The sequence below is a fragment of the Uloborus diversus genome, chromosome 7 (assembly GCF_026930045.1).
Source record: "Uloborus diversus isolate 005 chromosome 7, Udiv.v.3.1, whole genome shotgun sequence".
NCBI lineage: Eukaryota > Metazoa > Arthropoda > Arachnida > Araneae > Uloboridae > Uloborus > Uloborus diversus.
The window spans coordinates 114,803,303-114,829,041 of NC_072737.1; the positions used below are offsets into that span (position 1 = coordinate 114,803,303).

At 32.6% G+C, this 25,739-nt stretch overlaps 1 protein-coding gene across 2 annotated transcripts in view; it reads left to right on the plus strand.

Annotated features, from left to right (window-relative positions):
* Nucleotides 1–16,441, plus strand: part of LOC129225756 (calcium uptake protein 1 homolog, mitochondrial-like) — a 39,619-nt gene extending 23,178 nt beyond the window's left edge. For both annotated transcript variants that reach the window (XM_054860255.1, XM_054860256.1), the window contains 6 exons: nucleotides 2,981–3,063; nucleotides 6,527–6,721; nucleotides 7,155–7,295; nucleotides 7,376–7,484; nucleotides 11,712–11,801; nucleotides 16,071–16,441. In XM_054860255.1, coding sequence (XP_054716230.1) covers nucleotides 2,981–3,063; nucleotides 6,527–6,721; nucleotides 7,155–7,295; nucleotides 7,376–7,484; nucleotides 11,712–11,801; nucleotides 16,071–16,225 — 773 coding nt within the window. In that variant the 3' untranslated portion in view covers nucleotides 16,226–16,441. The remainder of the gene's footprint in view (nucleotides 1–2,980; nucleotides 3,064–6,526; nucleotides 6,722–7,154; nucleotides 7,296–7,375; nucleotides 7,485–11,711; nucleotides 11,802–16,070) is intronic.
* The last annotated feature ends 9,298 nt before the right edge of the window (nucleotides 16,442–25,739 follow it).

The window sequence follows — 25,739 nt, forward strand, 5'->3', positions numbered from 1 at the left end:
AGTTAATAGAGAATTCTACATATTTTGCTGTTGCGTATATGTTAGTTCTATAATTTCCATAATGTCTTATAAGGTCACTTTGAGAAATGTTTCTTAAAATTAACAATAGCAATCTTTTTACTTCAAGAAACAATCATTTATTTTACAATTTAGTTTCCCCAATGGTGTGCTCAGAAAAGATATGGACATTTTTAAAAATGACACTTTTTCTGTCACTAAAAGAAAAAGCATCACTTCTCCCTCTCTTTCGACGTTTTTAAAGAAAAAAGTAAATTGAGATTTCAACTTGTAACTTAAAGCTGATTCCCTTAAAGTATTTAACATTGTTAGCTTTCTTTCTTTTCCATTTGTTGTTTCAGTATTCAGTAGTATGGAATGAACACATTAAACCAGGGATGCCCAGTAGGGTGGGAAGGGTCACAGACTGCTTCATGAAAAATTTTAGGGAGTGTTTTTAAAGTGTTTTTGTTTTTCTCTTTTTGGAGGGTTTTTCTTTGGGGTGCTTTGCAGTACTGCGCAATAAATATGTACTTCAGGTAACAAAAAATATGTCTAGCTGTTCTTCATGTATTTGTTATTTGGCATTAATTTTTATTTTATACATTTTTGAATTGATTATTACAAGAAATTTAATTAAATAAAACAATGAAATTAATCTATTTGCATACTACTACTGTTAAATGTGACGTTTTTAGCTTATTTATACACTATTTAAAATAACATGTATCTCAAAACTAAAAGTAGATCATTTTTTATAGGGTACTTGTTCACCATTTTTATTAGTTACTCTTGTATAATCCTCATGGGTGACCTTATAACAAGGTTTAAGGGCACTTTCATATGGACCAAATTGGGTAGTTAAAGAAAATTCTAACTGCCTAATTGTCTTGTTTAGCTGCAGAAAACTTTGAGAAATGATTTTTTTTCTACTGCAAGTGTCTTGAGCAATATTCCCTAATTATACATCAAAAAATAACAATTATTGTGTTCAATTATAAAAAAAAGTTTCCATACAAATGAGATTATAAAGTCTTAAACTTTAGTATTTTCAGCACAATCAAAATATACAAGTTTAAATAAATTTGAGATCAAACATTTGTGTTTTACATTTTTTGTGCAGTTCTACTGTTAATTCCTCCCCTTGCATAGATATAATATTACAATATTCATGCATGATACATCAACAGTGGATTTTTCAGGGGTCCTATCTTGTCGACATGATCCCGCCACTGTGTGATAGAAGTGTGAGAAAAATCCTTCTCTGAGGTCTTCACAACATGAATAGTTTTTCTGTCTGAACAGAATCATGTTCGTATCATTTGACAGCCAAGCTGGAACCAAATGCAAAATACTGGCTATGTAGCACTCAAAGAACCACCATTACGAATATACTCCTGGGCAACGGATTACAATGCTTGCCTGACCAGGCCATTAGGACACATAAACCACTGTTAATCAATACCACCTCTACCATCATTTTTTTATCACAACTCATACAGAGCCTTCTCCAAACAAATGAGGTTGATACTAAGGTCCGGTTACTAAAGCATTGACTAATTCTGCTTACTATAACTCAAATTCTTATACTGGACAATGGAGAAATAAGTCAAGACCAAGTGAAAGAAATACCGTATTCCCCCGCATTATCCGGCATGCCGGGAAATTTTTATTTTCTGGCATGCCAGCTAATTTGAGGTTTATTTTACAGCAAACAAAAGTAGATTTCCTCATTCAGTTCCAATCGGAAAGCAAACCACTATAAGAAAAAAAATAAATAAATCCCGAAATTAACCTTCTTTCAAAACAAAATTTGTATTGCATATAATTTGTGCTTGTTATTTATGGCAGGTCATTATTAATGGATTTAATTATATGCCAATAAAGCAAGCAATTCAAAAGCAATCATCGTTACTGTGATTAGTTCATATTTTTTAAAAATTATTTTAGGTTCCTTTTAGAGAGGCAAGTTTAATTTTTTTAAATTGAATAGCTTTGGTAAATTTTTTAGCACTAGTTTAGGGACAGTAACTTACTGCTTACATGTTTGCTTACTTTGTTTTAATTTATTTTTTATAAAATTATTCATTATTTAACAATACTTTTCTTGTTAAAATAATAAATGACATTGTTAGTAAATATTTTTACAAAATTAAACTGTTTATTAATACTAATAAGATATGTATAGAACTTATATTCATTTTTAAACTGAACATATATTTTTTAAGGTGTTAATTTTTTTTCTTAACCTCAATTTTTACGGCATGCCAAAAAAGACTAGGCAAGTGTTATTGAAAATCTGGTGACCCCCGAATTTTGCAGCATGACAGATAATGTGAGGTAATATAGTAGTTCCTAGCGCTTTGTCCGATATTCGGATGAAATTACGCTCTTTACTTTAGAAATTGGATTAGTTATTTAAACCCACACATAGGTAACCTTCTTTTGTCGTAATTTCTCTCAATAGTTAAATATTTAAAATTTTACCAGCGAAGTAGCAAGAGCATTTTATCTATTTGAATCAAACATGCCAGCCGATAGCAGCTCATAGACTGGTGGCGATCTCCTCTTATTCACGAAGTAGGTGGGATAGGTTGCTAGTTAACTCGTTTTTTTCATCTGCACGTCGTGACATTATTGTTAACTTAGGTTGCAAGCAAGTTTTGCCACAACTGCTATTAAAATTTTAATAAATGTTAGAATTTTTTTAATTTTGATTTTTTATCAAACTTCTTTAAGTTTAACAAGTTTTTTCCCCCTTTGTTCATGACTACCAAGGCACATGCACTATTTTTCTTTCTTTTTTTTTTACAGTCTGGTAATTATCTTAAGCAACCTGTAAAAATTGGAACTTAGTTTTGTTAAAACGTTTTCAAAAAACTAATGTATTGCATATTTATAATGTTTTCTTTTAAACCTAATCTGCTATTAATGTTATAAGTCAAATTTGATTCCACAATTTTACAATGACATTTTCTTTCAGCTTCAAAAAGACATTTTGAAATAGCTTTTAGAATGTTTGATTTAAACGGTGATGGTAATGTAGATTATGAAGAATTTGATAAAGTGAGTTTTTTTGCTTTTAATTCTTAAAATAAAATGTTACTAAATTTGCATTTTATTTCTCAATTAAAGTCTTAAACATACCCTTTTGTCTATGAAATTTTGAAGTGTGACCATTCTATGGAAGAACCCACTTTTAAAACCCACGTGACAGCTCATATATTTTATTAAACATAATAATTTAAAAAGTTATTGAACAAAATATTATTGCTTGAGAAATCACTAACGTATGTGAGATATATTTTTTAATTAAAATGTTTTTCTTATTGCCTTTTAAGATGATTACTTTTTAGCATGGGCGCCCATATGCAAAGTTGCAAGGGGAGGGGGGGGCTCAAATATTTTCCTCGTGGTTTAGATGGATATTTTCCCCGTGGAAACTGATTTCAGGACAGATTTGAGCCATTAAAATTTGACATTTTTAATAACTTATTCATTAATGGCTGGAGATAATTTTTTTTTACATTTTTGCAAAGAAAAAAAAGTACTAAAAACAAGGAAGTTCTAATTTCAAAGGGGGGCTCAAGTCCCCCTTGCCCCCATATATGGGCGCCCTTGCTTTTTATTAAAATATGTAAGCCACCACATGTGGAACAAAATGATAGGGATAAAAATTAAGGTAATCAAGGCAATATGGCATGAGAAGAATATACTACTCTGTAAGTTTTATCAAAATGTTTCCCTTTATTTTCAGTTACTAGAAACATAACTCAATAAAAATAAAATTAGAACCACAAAAGGCAACTAAAATTGATATGTGTTTCAGGGGTACAAGTATAGTCTCTTTTTAACCTCTTTCCTGTAAAAAGTTTTAAAAGGAGAAAGCTTGAAAGAAACCTTAATTTGTTGTAAAAAATATCACTAAAAGTAAAATATAAGCCAAAAACACCATAAATAATCAAGTAAATATTGAAAACTACTCTATCATTTGGAAAGAAATTCAGTAATGGTAAAGGTGCTGTAACTAGAATCTCTCCTTTCTCAGAGATATTTCTCATTCCTTAGAACAAGAAATTTGGCTGCTTTTACAAATATTTTTCGGCTTACTAAACAATTCTTTTAAAAAATCAAATTTATTTGCTGTCTGTTGTAAAGAATATGAGCTCAAAGTGTCTAAGTTTCTCTTAGTATGGAAATATTTATGGCAAAATTCCGGTCCCTGGTTCCAAGTTCAGCTTTGCTTTAAAGTCTATTAACACATGAAAAAAATACAAGGTAAATGACTAGTTATGGTCAGCCAATCAGTAATGGGCAAGTTTGTCTTGTATCATCAATGTCAAGTTTGTGATGAATATTCTAGGAACAACATCCACAGATTCTAAAAACAGATTTTTTCAAGAATACCTCTGCCACATTTTTGGAGCAAAAGTTTCTATCTGCAGTGTAATTTATGTAGTGTTACTAGGGGTGCTAGTGCTTCTTAAACTAACCGTTATTTTCTGTCTTGGACACATCACCAAACTTGCACCCATGAATTGAACGCTTACCTACAGTTTAGCATGAAATTAGTCAAGAACAGTTATAATTCATGTTCTAATTAACTTCTCTATGGATATTTTATTCTATATAGGTTTCTATCAATATTTTATTTAGTTTTCACGAACATTTTTTTTTCCCTCATTTAAAAGAAAAACGCCTTTTCCGATCCTAAAATCAAAATTTGATCAGTTCCGTACGTTTCGTTTCTGGCGTTTGTAACCCCCCTCCTCCCTACGTTCCTTCTTGGGCCCCTAAAGAACGGGGGCCATAGGCCATGGCCTATTCAGCAATAATCAGGCCCTGTGTATTAGGAACATACACATATATATACACACATGCATACATTTCTTTGTTTTATAAATATCCTTATGTCACAATTGAACTTTAATTTTGTAATGATTTATAAAAATCTCGAACGAACTTAAACAGCTAGCAAATTTTTTTGGTTTTAACAGAAGTCCTCCTTCTTTCGCTGTAAAAAAAAAAAAAAAAAATAAGAGCTTTCTTTCCTAATTGATCCCTTTCGTGTTCAAAAAATAATTATAACAAAACATTTCAGTCAATATTTTTTTCGTCAATTTTGCAATCAACTATAATAAAATAGAAGTTAAACTTGTTGTTCTATCACCAGATAACAGCACAAGTTTTTGACGCGGAATCGGACTGAAACTAATGTAATGTCTCTTCTATTCGCTGGAAAAAAAAAGATAAAAAGCTTTTTTCCTTAATTGACTACTTTTGTACTCATAGATAGTTTAAGTAAAATTCCAGTCAATATTTTTTTCGCTAATTTTGCAATCAACTGTAATAAATTATAAGTTAACTTATTGTTCTATAATCAGATGACAACACAAGTTTTTGACGCAGAAACATACTGAAGTTATTGCTTTGTCTTCTTAGTGATCAATAGTGACACTGCTTTGCTTTGTGAATTAAGTTTTTCAAATATTTTTCTTAAAAAACTGATATTGATATTTTTCACCAGATCAAAGGCCTATTGTACTATATACACATGTGTAAAATTTATCCATCTTATGCATGAAGTTTGTCAAATACTTATAAAAATATTTACCTGAATTCCAGCACCTGATCAAGCCAAAATGATGTCCAAGTCCTGGTAAAATTTGGTGCTCCTGTTTGAAGAAAATCTGCATATTTTCAAAGCTCAGTATAACCCCGATTTAACGATTATCAAGGGACTGGGAAAAGTTACCACTAAATCAAGGATATTGTTAAATCGAGATGCATAGATGTTAAATGAAACCGGACCAGTAAAATGTGTCATTAAATTGAGGAAATTGTTAAATCGGTTATCGTTAAATCAAAGTTATACTGCAGTAGTTTCCAAATAAGGGAAGAAAGAAAGAAATTCACAAAATTTTGATTCCCCTAAAATTGTGGGGCCCAGGTCCATGACCCTGTTATACCACATGTTAATCAGGTCCTACTCAATTCAATTTTAAAATCTTTTCTGAAAATTGTTCAATACTATCCGAGGATATGGTTTAATTTTAATCTACACTTTACTATGTAGGTGTAAGTATATTTTTTAGTACATGAAAACCTTAGTAGCACAGTATAACCCCGATTTAACGATTATCAAGGGACTGGGAAAAGTTACCAGTAAATCAAGGATATTGTTAAATCCAGATGCATAGATGTTAAATGAAACCGGACCAGTAAAATGTGTCATTAAATTGAGGAAATTGTTAAATCGGTTATCGTTAAATCAAAGTTATACTGCAGTAGTTTCCAAATAAGGGAAGAAAGAAAGAAATTCACAAAATTTTGATTCCCCTAAAATTGTGGGGCCCAGGTCCATGACCCTGTTATACCACATGTTAATCAGGCCCTACTCAATTCAGTTTTAAAATCTTTTCTGAAAATTGTTCAATACTATCCGAGGATATGGTTTAATTTTAATTTACACTTTACTATGTAGGTGTAAGTATATTTTAATACATGAAAACCTTAAACATATTTATAGGTGCAAACCATCATCCGTGGTCAAACAAGCGTAGGAATGCGTCACAGGGATCATTCAAACACTGGAAATATCTATAAAGGGTTTGGTAGTGCTTTATCAACGTACTTCTTTGGACCAAATTTAGACAGAAAATTGACCATTGAAAAGTTTTTAGAGTTTCAACTGCAATTGCAAACAGAAATTCTTACTTTGGAGGTAAGATTTTACATTTGTAAGCTTTTATTTTCTTTATTTTTATTATTTTTCTTTTAGTTATTTTGAGACCTGCGCTTTAACATAACTTGGTTTTTAAAAAGTTAATGCTTAAAAAGTCTTTTTTAGGACTAACACTTACTTCCATCTGCCACACTATTTTAAAAGTTCTAATCGAACTGCAACATTAAAAAAAATGATTAATTTATACCAAACTTACAGTTTAAGATGATTCTAATTGCCTTATTTAAAATCAATATTTTGTTACTTTTATAAAGGAAACAGTTAACATCATAAAAACTAATAAATAGATTTGATGAATAAGTTTAAAGAAAAAAAAACATGATAGAGCGAAGCGTGAAGTGGCAAGGGACGACTATATGTTTGTGCTATTTTTATGTGCATTTTATTTATTTGCCTATTTATTTTCCCTCAGTTTCAAAGGAAAAAGCCAGATACGGAAGGTTTCATTCGAGAAGTGGATTTTGCTGATCTGTTGCTTACGTATGCTGGTTTATCAGAGAAAAAACATGTCAAGATGCTTAAAAGAGTAAAAAAGAGATTTAAAAATTCAAGGGTATGTTTTTGAAGTCATAGCTACACCTAGTTATTGCGTTTATTGTGTTATTGATATCAATCTTTACCTCTTTATTTTAGGGTATAAGCCTTGATGATTATTTGCTATTTTTCCACTTCCTCAATGATATCAATGATGTGGACACTGCTTTGACATTTTATCATATTGCTGGTGCTTCAATTGATCAAGGTATTGATATTAAATTTTTTTGAAGTAGTAGAGTTTAGTAACATAAATTAGGTTTAGATAAGTCAGTTATCACTTTTATAGTTAGGCACCATTAGTTACGTATGGATGATTTCGGCATTTTTTGACCCTACCCTACCCCCATGTAAGGGTACGTAACATTTTTCAAACCCCTCCCCCCTAATCTTATGTAAGATTCCATTTCGTTTTTTAAAACGTAAAATGTTGTTAGAAAAGGATCAGTTACTCTAAAATTCCTAATTTGACATAAATCAGAGATTTTTATTTTTCAACTGTCGCTGACGTGGTGGTTGATCCGTGTTCTCTAAGTACTTAAGTACTGTTGCGCGTAGCGTAGTTAAATATGCCGTGCATAACATAAACATCTCAATGCAGTTCTTGTCTAATGTATACAAATCTTACATCACCGAAATCATTATTAAATTCACTATTATTAAATTATTTTTAAAAGGCTTTTTGTGTATACTAAAAAGTTGTAATCTAGACTGAATGTTTTTTTTTTTTTAATTTTTTGTATATGATGCAATACTAATTAAAAATCAAACATGCCATACATAGTGCAATTCTTTTATTATATTTTACATGTTTTTTTCTTTGTGAAACAAGTAAAAAACAGCTCATCCTAATATGTTTTTTACCTTCCAGAAGTAAATAAATAATGATCTTTGCCAAACCACTTGACCACGCGATTTCTAATATAAAATATCGACTTGGAAAATATTACTTAAGAATGGGTTTGACACCTCCCTAAAGTAAGGGTTTGTAGAGATTTTTCCAATCCCCTCCCCTTTGGGACCCTTACGTAATTAATGAATGGCCTCTTACTGTTTGCTTGTTACCATTTTCAGCTTATCACTTCAATGTCCATCGCTTTATTCTTTGTTAATTTTTTGTTATTATTTTGAAGTACAAATTGAAACAAGAATTTAAATGCTTGTCAACATGCTAGCTAATATCACTACACTATCGTTTTCCCTTGATATTTGGATTTTTTTATTTTTTTTCAATGTTATCAGTTCCCCCCCCCCCCCTCTTACCTCTTTTAGCATATTTATTCATTCGTTATTATTTCTTTATAAAAATTTGAATTTTTGGCCCCCATGCTATGCCTGGGACTAAATAATCTCAAAAGGGGCAATGTTTGCTTTTGAGACTGAATAAAGAAACTGCAGAAAAGAACTGCTTAAATTGAATGGGTGATTGAGGAAAATTTTGATGGTGCACAGTTGTGAAAAGGCAAAATTTCTTAGCTTCAGTAATGTTTTTTTTTACTTATTATTATGTTATTAGGATTAAATGTGTACTTCAATGAAATCATATGTGCCCGTTTTTAATGAACATTTTGGCAGAGTGTATAAGCGAGTAGTGGAAGAAAAAAAAGTATCTTACCTGTGAATACATAATTATAACAGTGAAAAGCAAAATTAAATTCACGAAGAAAGCTATAGCAAATATATCCCTTAATAATGAAAAGTATTAAATTTTTTATAATGGCTGATGGGTATCTTCTTGAAAAGCAAATTACAAAAAGAAGTAGTCAGTTAGAAATAAGCTATGATGTTTAATATCTGAGAAATTTGTTAAAGGATGGGGGGTGGGGTACTAAAATCCAGGGGTGATGGTGAACCCAAGTAAAATTTTCTAAAGACAGTGAAATTTTCAAAAGTTCGACCCCCCCCCCCTCCCCCCCCCCCCCCAAAAAAAACAACTCTTCAATTGTGATACAAAAATCATTGATAAAAATAATTTGAAAAGTTTTTTTCAAATAATTTTTCAGTTTGAGAATGTGTTGTCAGCCCAAAATTTTCAGAAACGGCAACCCAAAATTTTCGGGATTACAAACACCCCTGTAAAATCTTAAAAAGATGTTTATCATAAAATGTGTCTTAGATGGTCAAATAAATTTCAGAAACATTCTATCAAATTTATTCCAACTTTGAAAATTTCCTTTTAATGCTCATGCTCAAGAATATAATTTAATAAATTATAAACATATGTTACTTCAAACAGGGTTGTTGGGTTTAAACGATGTTTTAAACCAGATGTTTTTTTTTAACTGTGGTTTTTTTCAAAAATGTTTTTTTTTTAACTTCATTGCCCCCCCCCCCCAATGTTTTCATGAATTTTACATATTGTTGCAAAGAATAAAATCTAATTAATGCAAAGTAACTAGCAAAACTCATAGATAAATTACAGATTTAATAAATTTAGAAACTTACGTTTTTTAAGGTAATGCAAGTTTGCTAAACAGCTTTCCTTTTGTTTTCTTTTTTAAAATCAATGCAGCTTTCCTATTAGGGACATAAATATACAAGGTAGACCAAATAAAGTTTTCTAAAATTACAATGGAGAAAAAATCCAAGTAGCTCTTTTTTTTTATTCAATTATCATTAATTTTCAGTCTTTTGCATTCAAAATATTCCAAAAAACATATTTCAACCAAAGTTTCATTGACTACTTAATTTGCTTGATTACTTAAAATTTATTGAAATAGATTATGTACCATTGAAACAATGCATAGCGTATATCATGGGCGCCCGTTTGCAAAATTTTAAGGGGGTGGACTCAGATATTTTCCCCATGGTTTAGCAGGATATTTTCCTCATAGACACCGATTTCATTACAGATTAGAGTTATTAAAGTTTGACATTTTTGATAAATTATTCATCAATGGCTGGAGAAAAAATGATTTTACACTTTTACAAAAAAAAAAGTACTAAAAGCAAAAAAGTTCCAATTTCTAAGGGGGGCTTGAGGCCCCCCTTGCCCCCCTATATGATTGCCCTTGGCGTAAATAAATCTTAGCGCTAAAACACTTAAATGACAAGAGGAAAAAAATAACTAAAGAAGTCCAGAAACATTTAGAGTAGGCATAAAATTGTGCTTATACCTGCACACTTTTTCCATCCTCAATAGACGATGCAGTCAAACCAAGAAAAGAAAATATATAAAATTTTGAAAACAGAAAATATTAGTGATTCATTTGAAGATAGTGCAAAATACTTTTTAACCAACCCTGATTTTAAAGCATGTACAGAATAACGTCTCAGGGGCAATCGCCTGCCATTCCGAGAAAAATTGATTGTTAAGAGGGCTAGTTGCTGAGAGAAATAGCAACATTGGATTGCTTATGCAACTTTATCAAAATTTTAATATTTCTGGTCAAAAATGCTAAAAATCATTGTTTATACTTTATTTACTGAATTCTTTTAATTGGAATGATTTCTGAATTTGCAAAGAAAATTACTTAATTCCTTTCACAATATAAGCAAACTGAGAAATTATGTTTGCATACAAAAACTGACAGGTTCTCTGAATTCAATGAGATAAAAGTTTATATGTTTAAAAGTTGCTGAGTTAACATCGTAGGCACAGTCTGTGATGTGACCGTCCAGGGGCGGACTGGGTGATAAAAAAAATGAAAAAAAGAAGGCAAAGGGGGGGGGGGAGAATCCATGGTACACACTTTTACGAGTTTAAAGAAAAGAAAAAAAAACAAAGTAAAGTCACACAGGTTTGTGAGCGCAAAAATAAATAAACAAATATAGAAATTGCACCAAAAAGTAAAAAAAGATTTTTCTTTTTTTTTAATTAGGAAATTTTCATCAAAAAATAAAAATAATAAAGTAAATTTTCAAAAATTTTTTAAAAAAAAGGTGTTTGAGCTTGAGGGCTCATTGGCCCGCGGCCGATGGTTCAGTCCCCCCCCCCCCCTGAGACCTTCCAACACTGTTCTTGACTGAATCAATGCTTTAAAGCATGAAATATTAAGAGCCCTTTTGGTGTTTTGTACAATAAATAAATGACATTACCTATTATTATGGGTATCAAAAGAAGAAAAAACAAGAAAACTTTGTGTTAAGAAATCAAATCGGTTAGAAACAGAAGGTTGACATTGTTATGGAGGACTTTAAAAGTCCTCTATAGGGGGGGGGGGATAAGTACCTTGGAAAATTGGTCAGTGACAGAAGTAGTTGCAATGTAAAGGTGCCCTCTCATAGAAACTTCACCACATTATGAAATTTTCGCTGAAAAATACCTTTCCTCTTAGCAGCCTTCACTTTTCTCTTTAAGCGTTAATTCCATTTTTGTAAAGGCATTTGGTTATTTTTTTAGAAAGTTTCAAGTAACTTATTTGAATAAAACAATGATGCTAAATAAATAATTTTTGTTTTGATGAATTTTAATCATATTTTACTTTATTTCCAGCTACATTAAAGCATGTTGCCAAGACAGTTGCACATTTAGAGTTGAGTGATCACGTAATTGATGTCGTATTTACGTTATTTGATGAGAACAGTAAGTGCGTAAACCTACATTATTTCTTTCAACAGTTTTAACTTTTTACTTAATTGTTTTCTAACAATTGATTTCCCAGATTCTGTTTTTCATTTTTCTGTCATCCTAGCTTTAGGTTTCTCCAAATATTATGAGTAAATAAAAAGAAGTGTTAAGTTATTTCCTAACATTGTACTGATTTTTGCTAATTAAGACAAATGTGATACTATGTTGTTTTAGAGAAAATCTAAGTAATTTCTTTTCTAAGTACACTAAAATCAAGTAGATGTTACTTAATTGATATTAAATTTCAAAAAACCATATCAGTTTGCAAACTTTGGATTACTTAGCTGTTGCACTAATGAACTAAAGTGATCTTCATTCTCAAACTTGTTTCCTATTTTCGCTTTTGAGTGATTGTGAAAATTAAAAGGAAATTGCTTCAACTTTAGTTTTTGAAATTCACTTAATAATATCCAATTTCAAAAATTTTTTCCATCTAATGAATTTCTATGGATTTCTCATGCTCTGCCATCATAGGCGCCCACATGCAAATTTTTAAGGGGGGAGGGCTCAGATATTTTCCCCATGGTTTAGTAGGATATTTTCCCCATGGAAACCGATTTCACAACAGATAAGAGTTATTAAAATTTGGCATTTTTAATAACTTATTCATTAATGGCTGGAGAAGAAATGTTTTTACTTTTTTTCAAAGAAAAAAGACCTAAAAGCAAGGAAGTTCTAATATTTTTAGAGGGTTTGAGCCCCCACTTGCACCCCCCCCCCCCCCGCATATAAGTGCCCCTGTCTGCCAGGTCTGGCATACCCTTTCTTTGTGTTGGCTGCTATCAACTGCATTCTTTGTTCTTGTTGGCTGTCTTTCTTTTTAAAAGTATTCTATTTAGTTTTAATTATTTCAAAGTATTGAATTATTACTTTAAATGTAAATGAAGATGCTGCTTTTACATATAAACAACTCGAAAGGAAAAAAAAACACAATTATAATACAAGTTTTTTTTACAGCAATGTAAATGAGAACTTAACTTTAAAATGTAGCATAGGATGGTATGTACATTAAAAGGGGGTGGACGCAAGGAGAGGGTCATGCCCCCCCCCCTAAAAAGTCGACAAATTTCCTTCCACATTGTGTTGAAACAGTTGATGAATAAAATGCAAACAATTTCAGTAATCTTTTCAATTCATCAACTATTTTTAAAGTAAATATTTTAAATATTATTTCTTTTTATTGTTTATGAAATTTATTAGTAATGTTTAGGCTCTCCTGAGTGCCTTATTCCTGGCCAATTTAGTGCTTTTTATTGACACCCAAGCAGTTTCTGAAAATTTTCGTACCCATTACCGTGGGTTTTTTATGGGAGGGGGCATTGTTAAGTATGTCCCCCCCCCCCAAAATGATAGTCTGTATCCGCCTCAGTCTGCTAGATCAGCATCAATTCTTATGTGTTGCTTAAAAGATATGGGAACATTTAACTAAGAAGATTCCATAAAAAGTAGTGGATCGTAGCAAAATCAGAAAGAAAAGATAAAAAAACCATATTGACTTGAAAGGAAAAATGATGAATAACACTCATCAGAATATGCTGTACTTTGACGTTTGAGTAGGAAATACTGTGATTCAAATTCAGGAATGAAAAATAAAGCTAGATCACAACATAAGACAAAGCTGTTTTACTCTCATACCTGATTCTAAGTATGATGTCCTAGTCACTGCTATGTCTGCTATCTCTTATAACATTAAAATATGCATATTAACATTTTTGAAGAAAAATATTGATGTTTCTAAGTTACACACTCTAATAGGTTAAGTACAAACAGTTATCAATACAGGTTTTAAAAATGGAGTTATAAGGAAAATTGAGATATCTGTTAGACGTTCTTTGCATTGGTTTATTTATTAACTACATAGAAATGAATTTCCATTACGCCATCTACTGCAACATTTGAATGGAAAAACTGCCAGGCCAAAAGGATATTGTTTAGAAATCGGGGAAATATCTATAACCCTGTGAAAAGATGGCTGTAGTAAACTTTTAAAAAGTAGATGTATCTTTGGAAGAAGTTACTCCTGATGAACTTAGTACAAATCAATAGTATGTCTATAAAATGAGGAATGTAATTTCAAACGGAAATATATCATTCAGTTCATTTAGGAAGAAAACAGTTATTGCAGAAGGTTAATGACTACAAATAGGTGTTTTGGTTATATATTTCAAGAAGCGCCCATCAGAGAATGAAAGTTGAACAGAATATGTTATTAGAGTATACAGTACAACCTTGATATCTCGAATCTCTCGGGACGGAAATTTTTTTTGAGATATTGAGTTTTCGAGTTATCAAGGTTTTTAAAAAATTACACTACTAACTCTCACATTTACACACACGTACGCTATATGCATTTATATATGTACTACTGAACCACATCGAATAACGATCAATAAAGTAGTCTTCAATATTTCACTAGATTTGAAATTTTCCAACTGTCGAAAGTGCACAGGATGAGATTATGAAATGAACAATAATTTCAACTTAGTTTTTTCACCTAAAAATTTAAAAATTTTAATTTTATCTTTAACCAGTAACCTCACATTCAAAAAGTTCTCAGCAGCCATTTTGTAGGAGCTAAAAAAGTTGAATGAAGAAAACGAGGAACGCATTTTCCGTTTTCGCTTGAAAACTGACGGACGAAAAATCGAACCCCTTTCCTCAAAATGGACAACATGTTCGAGAGAAATGCACAAAGATTCTAAATTCTGGGGAAAAACTGCACCCCTTTCATGCCAACACTCCCCTATTATCTTGCCCCAATCCCCTAGTCACAAATTTCCATGAAAAGGGATGAAAAACATTAAGCAATTGTCCCTGGAACTGGTTTTACTACAAAAATTGCCGAAGCAAAACGACAATTGAAACTTGCTTCTGTGCAAAAAATGTCGACATATCAAGGGTTTCGAAAAATAAATTTCGAGATAACTATGGAAAATACATAGGGGTTTTTATAGAAAATGCTGGGGAAAATTTTTGTTTCAAGACATCAAAGGTTTCGAGATAAGGAGGTTCGAGATATCAAGGTTTGACTGTATTCTATTATATTAAATCTAAATTATCACGTCGGTTTAAAAGTGAATACTTTTAGAGTATAATAAAACAACGTAGTTATGTTAAGAAAACATTCTATTGTTGATGCTAACTAACCAACAACAGATAATGCATAGGAGAGCTGGGCCTTCAAGAGCTTTAAAAGGGAAAAAATGGCTAAAATTGATAACTATGTTCAGGAATTTCTGATTCCTACAATAAGTTCCAATGCAGACAAGTATTTGACTTTAATTAACTGGAATCCAGTAGCACTTATATAAATTGACGCTGATCTCATTCATGATGGCTACGAAGAAAAATTTTGACAAGTAATTGCTTTTTTTTTCTCTTTCAAGTTGTTTATATGTAAAAAGTGTTTACATTTGAAGTTATAACTAAATAGTTTGAAATAATTCAAACTAAATGGAATACATTTAAAATGAAAGACAGCTAACAAGAACAAAGAACACAGTTGATAGCAATGAACCCTAAGAAAGAGCAAGACAGAGGCGGCAGAGCATGTTCAATGTGTGCACTAATGCACATATTATAGTACATCTCGCAACCGCCCATCAAGTATTTATTTATTTAGAGTTGAATTTTAACCATTCGTAGTTTCAAATGAGAGATAACTATATTCTTCATTCCATTTTTGCCAGTTTGGTGGAATATTAGCTTAATACTTCAAATTGAAAATTAAATGGGCAGCCATATTATTTCATTTAGCTGAAATTATGTATGATAAATAGGCTTAATAAGAGGCAACTTTTCCGCCATATAGGCGTTTTATATTTCTCAATTTTGCTTTTTTTTTTCACTCTACCCTAGTCAAGTGAAAAAAACGTGAGAATGTTGAACATGTTTTTTCACTCCACCTTAGCCTTCAGCTAAGGAGGATCAAAAGGATAGATTCATTTCTTTAAAATTATTTTAAAAAATGCTAATAGACTATGCACAGTTGGCAGAACTAAGGGGTCTTTGCTTTAAATCATTCAAATCTGAGGCTAATTCTGAAATGAGGAAAAATTATATTTCAGTAAGTGGATTTTTTTCTTTCTTGAATATTGACTTGAATAGTTAAATTCACTAAAAATTCTGTCTAAATGTACCAATTCTTCATGTTTTGTACTCTTCTTTTTTCCTTTCCTGGAAAAAATTGTTTCATGTCTTAAAGGTTTTTTTTTTTTTTTCTAGTGGATGGTGAATTAAGTAATCGTGAGTTTGTAGCTGTCATGAAAGAACGTTTGCACAGAGGGTTAGAAAAACCCAAAGACACTGGATTTGTTAAACTGATGGATTCAGTATGGAAATGTGCCAGGTTAAAAAAACCTGTTTTGCTGGATGTTTAATACATGTTCAACATCTTTCCTATGTTAATTAGTGAAAAAGACTGAAATATTTTTTTCCTTCCTTGCCTTAAAGAATCTATAAAACTAGAGAAAGTATATAATTGAGAACTTAAAAAATGTAAAAGATATTTATAGTATGTGTTATATACTAATATTGATAGTATGTGTTATATACTACTGTAAATGTTAGAACATTTGAATAAAATATATAAGAAATCATGACTCTCCCATATTGTTTTAAGTATTTCATTTCATTAAAGATTTTTCATTATAAAGAAGTGGGAGTTTCACGCAAAACTTAATGGTTTTGTTATCCATACTTGATAGAGGGCAGAATTGTCTGGTTTTGTCCACTTTTTTCCCCAGTACATTAAAATTTCTAAATTGGAAATGCTGAAATAGATAATAATAAATCAAGATGTTGAGTCTTTTCATTTAGGGAGCATTTTTTAAAATCTAAATAGCACACATACAAAATTGTATGTGTGGGGAAAATAGAATAAAAGCTTTTTAGATACATCATATAAAAAATTGAGTTATTGATATTAAGTTAATATGCATTAAATAACAATTTTAAAAACATGTGCATTTGGCGCAAAAATTAACATCATCTGCTACATAACAGTTTCATTGCCAATTAATGCATTTACAAAATTAAAACTAGAGATACAAAGTCAGAAGTTGAAGCTAGAATCAAATTTCATAAAATGAATTAATAAGTTGGTCTTAAGAGAGAAAATATTATAATTCAGCTCTGATAAGTTCAAACTTGACTTTGACATTGAATACTTCTTTTTGGGAAGTTCAGTGAAAAAAGTGACATGTCATTGCTGCACAGATTTGAATATGAATAGTTTTGCAAAACTTCTAACAAAAGCAACCCAACTCAGTACTAATCACCCTTCCCAAGAGCCTCAAAAGGGAATAAGCATTATCACGGTGAAAAGCTTCCAATTGATCGGAGCTACATTATACATCTAAGCGAAACCTGTACTTGTTATGACAATAAATTTAAAGCTGAGCTCTTTTGTTTCGGTTAGGATTTATCTATTTTGTATGTTTTCGCTTTTAGTTTAGTATCTGAAGCAAACTTAACCATATCTTCTTGTGGTATCCTAGATTTTTTTTAAGTAAATATAGATTTAAAGAGAAAAAATAAATCTACATTTTTGAAATTCAAATAAATATATTAATTAAAAAATACAGTGGTACAGACATTTACAATTTTTACATTACATTGCAATGTGATTAATAAAAACTAATTTATTACAGGGTGGCGGCAGGAACTGTGAAATTTCTTTCCCTGATTAAATTCACGAAATTAACCTGATTTACGTTACCAATGATAATGGTTTCCTTTCTTTGCCCTACTTTAAAACCAGGGGCAGCTCCAGGGCCCCGCGCTAACTTCTATTTTAATAACTTTTTTCCCGATTTGTTTACGTCTTTTTAGAACAAGTTTGATCTAGTTGAAAGCTGTTGAACATGGGGCACCATGCAGGGGCGGCCATATGCAAAATTTTAAGGGGGGGCTCAGATATTTCCAAGGGTCAGGTCCCAAGTTTCTGTCTATACGCTATCACGGTCTATCGTTGGCCCTGAAGATTAATCCCAGATGTTGTTGATGGGGGGGGGGGATTTGCTTTGAAATTTTACAGTTAGATGTCTTCTAAAACAGGGATTAACTTCTTCTGCTCCAAAGGATGGGCAATGGTCAGCGAAAAATGAGACCGCATATGGGAGATTTTTATGTGGCTGCATAAAAAACACTCTCTTACTATTTTATATGATGTTTTTACGTCGTTAATTTTGTGATTACTTTTTATAATCTTCTGTTTTTTTCACAAAGGTTTATTTGCTTCAGTTTCAATGATTAAAATAATTAGGGAATAATTGGGAAAAATTGGATTGAGGGAGATGTGGGAGAGCTGCCTTTACTCGTAAAAGCCGAAATAAAGTGTGAAATATTATTTCTACTTTATCTAGTAGATGTTGCAGATGCAGAGTCAAGCAAGAGTCTAAAGCTGCCACAACTATCGGATTATCTAAAAATTTATTTTTCTCATTTTACTTCGACTTTTTCATGCATCTGTCCCATTCCTCTCGACTCCCCACCCTTCTACCTCACTTGTCTCTAAATTAACTTATTATTGCTAGCTGGCCTGGATTTAACTATAAGCTAAACAAGTTATAGCTTAGAGACCCAGCTTTGTTGGTGGCCTCCAACCCCCGAAAAACTGCATGATTGTTTCCTAAAAAATGAATATTTTGAAAAAAAAAAGTACCTTTCATTTTCAAGTGCTGGAAAAACTTGAACGTTTGGAAAATGTTGTTACAAACCTTGAATTTTAAGATATTGATTGAAACGAATGTGAAGTGAAGAAGGGAAGACCAAACTGCCAAATTCGGCTCCTTGATCCTTGCGGCATCAAAAATGTATAAATCATGGTTCTTACGTTTCTGTAACATATAGCTTGAGATTTTTTTTGTGATTCACATGTTTCTTATCTTGTTAATTATTTGATCCCAAATTCTGCTATTGCTTACTTATATCTTACTTCTACAGCATACTTTTTAGCACAAGAAAAAAAATCTTGCTTTACTTCTAATCTCTTTCTTTTTCCACACTACTTGTATTTCAAAAAATATTATTGTAAGGAGAAATCTACAGTATTTGAAAAAAAAATAGAAAAAAGAAAAGAAACAACTTAATATAGAAGTTTCTCACAAGTTTGGAAAAATTCGGTAAAACGATAGAATCAAGTATTAAAATGTTACAGACTGGAAAGTGCAAATAAAGTACTTTAAATGAGTTTAATTGTTCTAGAGTTCTTGAAAGTTTTTGAGTCTACTTAAAAAGTGCTTCAATTTTATTTCTTAATTCAGTGTAAACTGTAAATTGTTTGAACGAAAAGGATGTTACTCTCTCGTTACCTATTTTCTAAATCTCCATGCCGTTTCTTTTAAGACTTTAAAAGATTTTTTACTAGTAATCATTGTGCTTGGGAGAGTTTTCTATCTATTTTTCAAAAAATTTCCCAGGGGAGAAACCCAGAACCGCCTTTAATTAAGGATACTCTATATTGCATTGCATGTGGTCCTTGAATCACTCTCGTATTACTCCCCTCCCTCCAAGGTCAATGATCAAAAGCATACATGTGGGGATTTTATTGAGAAAAGAATGTTTAGTTAATTTTAATTAAACATAATTAGGATTAAATTATATTAATTAAAATGCATTCGTTTAATTGGCAGCAGTTGGGGAAAAAAATTCATAGCTGCTATACTAGTAAATTTACTTGAATCCAGTGTATCATCACACTTCGCGAGTGCAAGAAAAACATAACTGTGCTTTCATATTAAGAATTAAAGCAATTTTATCCATTTGGGGAAAAAAAACCTAATAAATAATTTCATGCAAATAAAGAAATTTCTCAAACAATTTATTCTTCAGTGCTGTGTTATTGTATAGAATAATTGCCTGTTCTGTAATTGGGTATTAATTCATATATCAATACGAATTCTTCTATTTTGAAACAACTATCGCTAATAAAGTCCAAAAAAAAAACATGACTGTTGCAACAAACTTTATCTCCGAAATCAACTAAAAACCAACGTTTTTAAGATAAATTTTCAAAAATGTTTGAAGGAGGTCTCTCGGACATTTTACTGCAGTCATAAAGAGGTCCGATTAAGACATCGGGGGGCTCAAGGCCAAATACATTTTGGGGGACCCCTGTATTTAAACTTCATAACTTTAGCCATTTGCTGAAACAATTTTAGCCATTTGGGGGCCCTAGGCCACGGCCTTAGGCATATTCAGTAATCAGGCTCTGACTGCCATGCTGCATCCAGGGGGAGGGAGCACAAGACCGGTGACCCTCCCCACAAAATGCTGAGTTGAAGTTTTTAAAAAAATATTCTTTATTATTGAATGGAAGAAAAGATCTCATTTTGGGAAAACGCAGTAACTTAAAGGGGAAAAAAAAATAATGTTGGGAAATTTTTTTTAAATGAATTGCGTGCATCTCCCCCCCCCCTCCTTGCACAATCCTTTCTTTCATATCTCCTCCCCTTTTTTTTAATTTTTTAAAATTTCGTTTTCATTTTTTCTATTTCGTTTTCATTTTTCTAATAGTCCTCAAAATTTTTCTTCTCTGAAGTCTCTCTCCAACCAAAGTTATTACAGAGCATCTCAAATTTCGTTTATTGGACTTCACTTTCGCAAAAATTCCAAGAGAGAGTCTCTAATCACCAAAAAAACATTTAAAATTGCCTTTTTGTAGCTTAATTTTTGAAAAACTGCAGTGTCCCTAAAGTTACCAAATATGGTCTTATACTTATGTGTTTAAGATTTTAATTTTGGAAAATAGGTATTCGAGCAACGGCCTCAGACCCCCTTTCTCTAATATTATCAAAAGATTGTTAATATTTTGGTTTTGAAAACTACTATTTCGTAATATTTAGTGGGAGAATCCTTTTTTTTAATACCATGGAGTATTCGGAACTCCAGCGCTCGAATACGCTACCTTGCGGTGATTTACAAAACTGCAAATGAAACTAAAACATTGCCACGTTGCGTTCCACGTGTGTCTGTTGACGTAAACACAGGCAGTTTGTTCTGAGTATTTATTAACGCAATCGATGTGTCTTAGTTTGCTATCAGCTACAGAAATTAATTCGTCCCTTAGTAGTATTCTCGAGCTTCTCAAAATAATGCTATTTTTCATTATTTCCTTAATAATTGGTGAAAGCGAAAATTATGGATTAACAAACTTGGATAACGTTATACAAGGTAAAAATTTTTATTGTTTTGTATGAATTTGTAAGAATATGGGGGGTTTTTTAATCTTAAATTAATTAAACTTACCATATTTTACAGCAGCATTTAGTTGGAATGGACAGTATGAAAAATATTTTCTTGAGTATATTATCGTAGAACAAAATGAATAACCGAGAAAGAATTTACTTTATTCCTTTTATTCTCAGCTGAAAGGTTTCGCCAAATTTGTTTAGGGTTATAGTTTTAGTATTGTGCGAGCAAAGTAGCCTTGGCGAGATTTCGCGTTTTTAGTTAAACCATTTTTAATTTTTATCATGAGTGGAATAAAATGGTAGTAAGATTACAGAATTCGATAAGTGAAAGGAAATAATGGTCAATCAACTGAAAAGAAAACTACCACCGTATATCCGTGAGAATTTTATTGATGATTTGCATAACATGACACAGTTAAATCGTAACTCAGAAATTGGAAAAATCGAAACAGAAAATTTTTAAATGAACCGATTCGGGAATTCGAGAGAAATAACTCAGCTACAAATGGAAAACAATAAGCGCTAGCCAAGCAAGGCAAAAAAGTATCATCTTCTTCCGATAACAATTTGTAATGTCATATTGAATTTTCTAGCATTAATTGTTATTCTTGTCAGGCCACAATTATTATTTAGTTTTATCAAGAATTGATAAATATCGAATTCAACATCGTGGAAATAGCTGCTTAGAACTACGAACTACGTAGTTTGCATTAATCTTTGACGTTTAGTAATGCTTCTTGAATTCTCATTTCTTTCTACGTGGGCCAGAATATCCACAAGACTTTGAAAATTAATTCAAAAAGAATAAAGCGAAAAAATCATACGTACGAACAAAAATCACAACACTTTTAGCATTTTCTTCGTTACCATGTGCGTCTGTTTTAGTTTTCAAGTCCGCCATTAGACAGTGACTTCAGTGCCCCCTATAGTTCGTTGGAGTTGCGAATTGCATAAGAACTTCATTTTTAGAACTTCAATTTCGAAAATTTTCCAGGGAAGAGCTCCAGAACACCCCGTCCGGTAACAGCATCAAAACTTATCCACCATAGCGTTTTTGGAACTTCAATTATGAAAAATTAAAGAGGTAGTGGGGGGGGGGGGCCTATTTCTATCTGTTTTTCAAAAAATCGATTGGAGACAGTCCATAAGTATCATTTCTAACCCAAACTATAAATATGGATTATAATCACATTTATAAGACTTAAATTTCTAAAAATAGCCTTGGAGCCCCACGTACCTTTCTTGCCCCTAAAATGTCACCAAGAACTATAAAACTGCATTTTCAAAACTACTATTGCAATTTTTTTCTGGGGCGTGAATGCCCTTCCAAACCAGAAGCTGGATTCACCCATTGCTTCTAACAACATCGACTTTCATTGAAGACTTTCTGCAGTTAGAAATGTTAAGAATTGCCAATCCCTTAATGTTACTAAATATGGTTTAAATCGCGTTTTTAGACTTAAAAGTGCGCTCCGCCCTAAAGTTACTTTCTGATTTCGCCACTGCCTTTGTATTCCGGGAATACACACCCTCCAGATCCCTGTTATTGTAGCACCCTCAAAACTTTCAGCCTAAATCCGCCTATATGCACACCAGGGGGAAGACATGGCTGAAACTGCCGGCTGTTTCTAGAGTTTTTCTCTCACTTTTTTAAGGGGTGTCGATCGTGGTGGTGGGGAGCGGGTAAAATTACTCGTACGGTGGTTGAACATCCTATAATTAATATTGTAACGGATCCGGTGAGACTTCCAACTTTCTTGAAAGGACGACACAGTTCTTGATTAAGAATACAGGAAATTTATTTACACTATGTACAAGGAAGATCGTCAACAACTGCTAAATTAATCATCAGCAATTAAACAAGAATCACTCAACACCGTAAACTCAACGGTTACACACGTATTTACTTCCAAATACGAAAACAACACAGCGAAATGCCTCGCAATAAACAGAGCTAATACACTCTCAGTACAAATTCTCAATCGAAACTAACTTTTTATCACGCGGGACGCTTTTATATAAACATCGAAAGAAATCTCTCAAATATTCCACAAGATTCCAAACGCTTCTCGAAAACAGTAGACCGTTATCAAATTTTATCAATGAACAAAAAAGAAATAGGGGGGTCGTATACTTTAGCCGAATCGATAGGGGTTGTATATTCATTACGGGAAACTATTTACAGGTTACGTTACTACAATAATTACTATTTACAGAATTTGTAACAATATAATAATTAATACTTTTTTAATTGGGGGCCCCGCAAAAAGTCTTCGCCCAGGGCCCCGCAGAATCTAGAGCCGCTGAAAACTATTGCATATAAAATAAAACGCAATGTTTAAAATGTTTTAAGCTGTTAATTTAAAAATATATTTTGAAAAGATACTCCCCTTTTTAGGAGAAATAATATATTAAATTGTCTACAAGGAAATATTATAGGAAATCTAAAACAAATACTTAACTTCCAGTAACCAGTTAGCATAAGACTTCTAAGAAATCATTAAAACCACTCTTACAGACATATCTAATTATGATAAAGCTAAAAAAATTACATGGAAATAATTTTGAACTAAATTTCAAGCAGTATAATTATTGCAGCAAGAATAACAAGTGATATTGAAAGTATAGAAGTAATGTATAGTTTTACTTACATAAATAATAGACATATTTATTTAAAACAAATTGAAACCTTTTAACAATCCGTCAAGTTAAGCTACTGACTCTTTAATAAAGAAACTAGGTATTTATGAATGAATACAGCATTCTAAGTATTAAAAAATTATAAAACAAATTTACTTACCATACACATGGTAACTCTATTTCAAATGATTTGATTACTTGTCAAAAAAAAAAATTAATCTTAAGTTACTTTTGTAGCAAGCAACATTGAAATGCAAAAAACAATAAATTATTTTCAATATATACAAAGTCCAGTCACATTAATGTGACCACCTGTCAATAGCCAGAGTAACCACCTTTCGCAAAGCGGACTGCTGCAAGACGTGCAGGAAGAGAGTCAATTAGGTAATTAGGTTCCTGAAGGTGGTCACTGGGATGTTGAGCCATGCCAACTCCAATGCCGTGGCCAGCTGCGCTAGTTTACGCAGTTGAGGATTCATGGCGCGAACAACCCGATTGAGATGGTCCCACAGATTCTCGATTGGGTTTAAGGCAGGCGAGTTTGCAGGTCCGGGGAGAACGGTAAACTCATTCTGGTGCTCTTCGAACCTTGCAAGTACACAGCCAGCAGTATGGCACTTTGCATTGTCCTGCTGGTAAATGCCATCATCTCGAGGAAAAACAATGCGCATATAGGAGTGGAGGACAGATGCGTACTTGTATTGATTCATCGTGCCTTCCACAATGATGACTGAACCCTGAGATTTTGCCAGGAAAACATTCCCCAGACCATAATGCTCCCGCCTCCGGCTTGAACCGTTCCGGCAATAGTTGCAATGTGTTTAGTTTCACAGGTTTCACTTCTTACACGCCAACGTCCATCTATCTGATGAAGCAAAAAACGTGATTCATCGGGAAACACTAGCTGTCGCCACTCAGTAGACGTCTAGCTGCGGTACTGTAGTGCAAATTCCAGCCTTCGTCTTCGATAAACATCAGTCAGCGTAGGTGCACGAACCATCAGGCGTCTGCTTTGGACGCTCAGACGCAGCAACGTTCGCTGAACAGTGAACAGTAGTTTGGGAGACACTGTTGGTAGCCCCTTGGTTCATTTGGGTGGTCATTTTGTCAACGGTAGCACGTCTATTTATCCGAACGCATCACCGCAGCCGTCGTTCGCCTCTGTCATCTTTAGCCCGTGGTGCACCACATTTGCCAAGTTGCTGATTTTGGACAATCCTATTTTGCCATGTACGTTACACTTTTACCACGACAGCGCGTGAACAGTTCACAAACTCAGCCGTTTCGGAAATGCTTCCACCCTTGGTCTGAAAGCCAATGATCATGCCCTTTTGGACGTCGAATAAATCGCCTCGTTTCTGCATTACGCCAACAATTGAAATGTTTTCCAATTCATTCATTCATTCATTTTATGTTTCACAAGGCCTAGGCAGAGCCTATTTGCCTCGAGTCAAGTAGGGTGATAGGAGTAGTCCAATATGCAAAAGCAAACCTAGTTGAAGAGAGGGGGGCGGGGGGGGGGGGGGTAAGAAGAATGCCTATGGATTTACAGGTTACGTTACTACAATAATTACTATTTACAGAATTTGTAACATTGCTCCCTTCCTAAGGACTGCATGTCCCGGGCAGTACAATCCCCAGAAAGGGTGCCAAACTTCTATCACAAGTTCACAAATACACACATTAAATAATAACCAATAATGCATAGGAAACACAATAATAACAAGAAATATTACTAAACATTAAAAGCAAAAAAATTATCTACAACTTTTATGTTATTAACCATGGTTGTTTACGTAATACTCATGAACTATGGCCATAGTATGGGGCTAACCGATCATAATGTACAACCCTAGGTTTTGCATTAGGTGATTTTTGGATCCTCACTACGACGTCATTCAGTCGGTTAAGGACTTTATAGGGTCCATCCCAATGCGACTGCAATTCGGGTGAAAGAACTTTCCGTCGAATGGGATTCCATAACCAAACCTTGTCGCCTTCGTTGAATTCATGTCCAGTAGACCTTGTGTCGTATCGGGTCTTCATCTTCTCCGTCGCG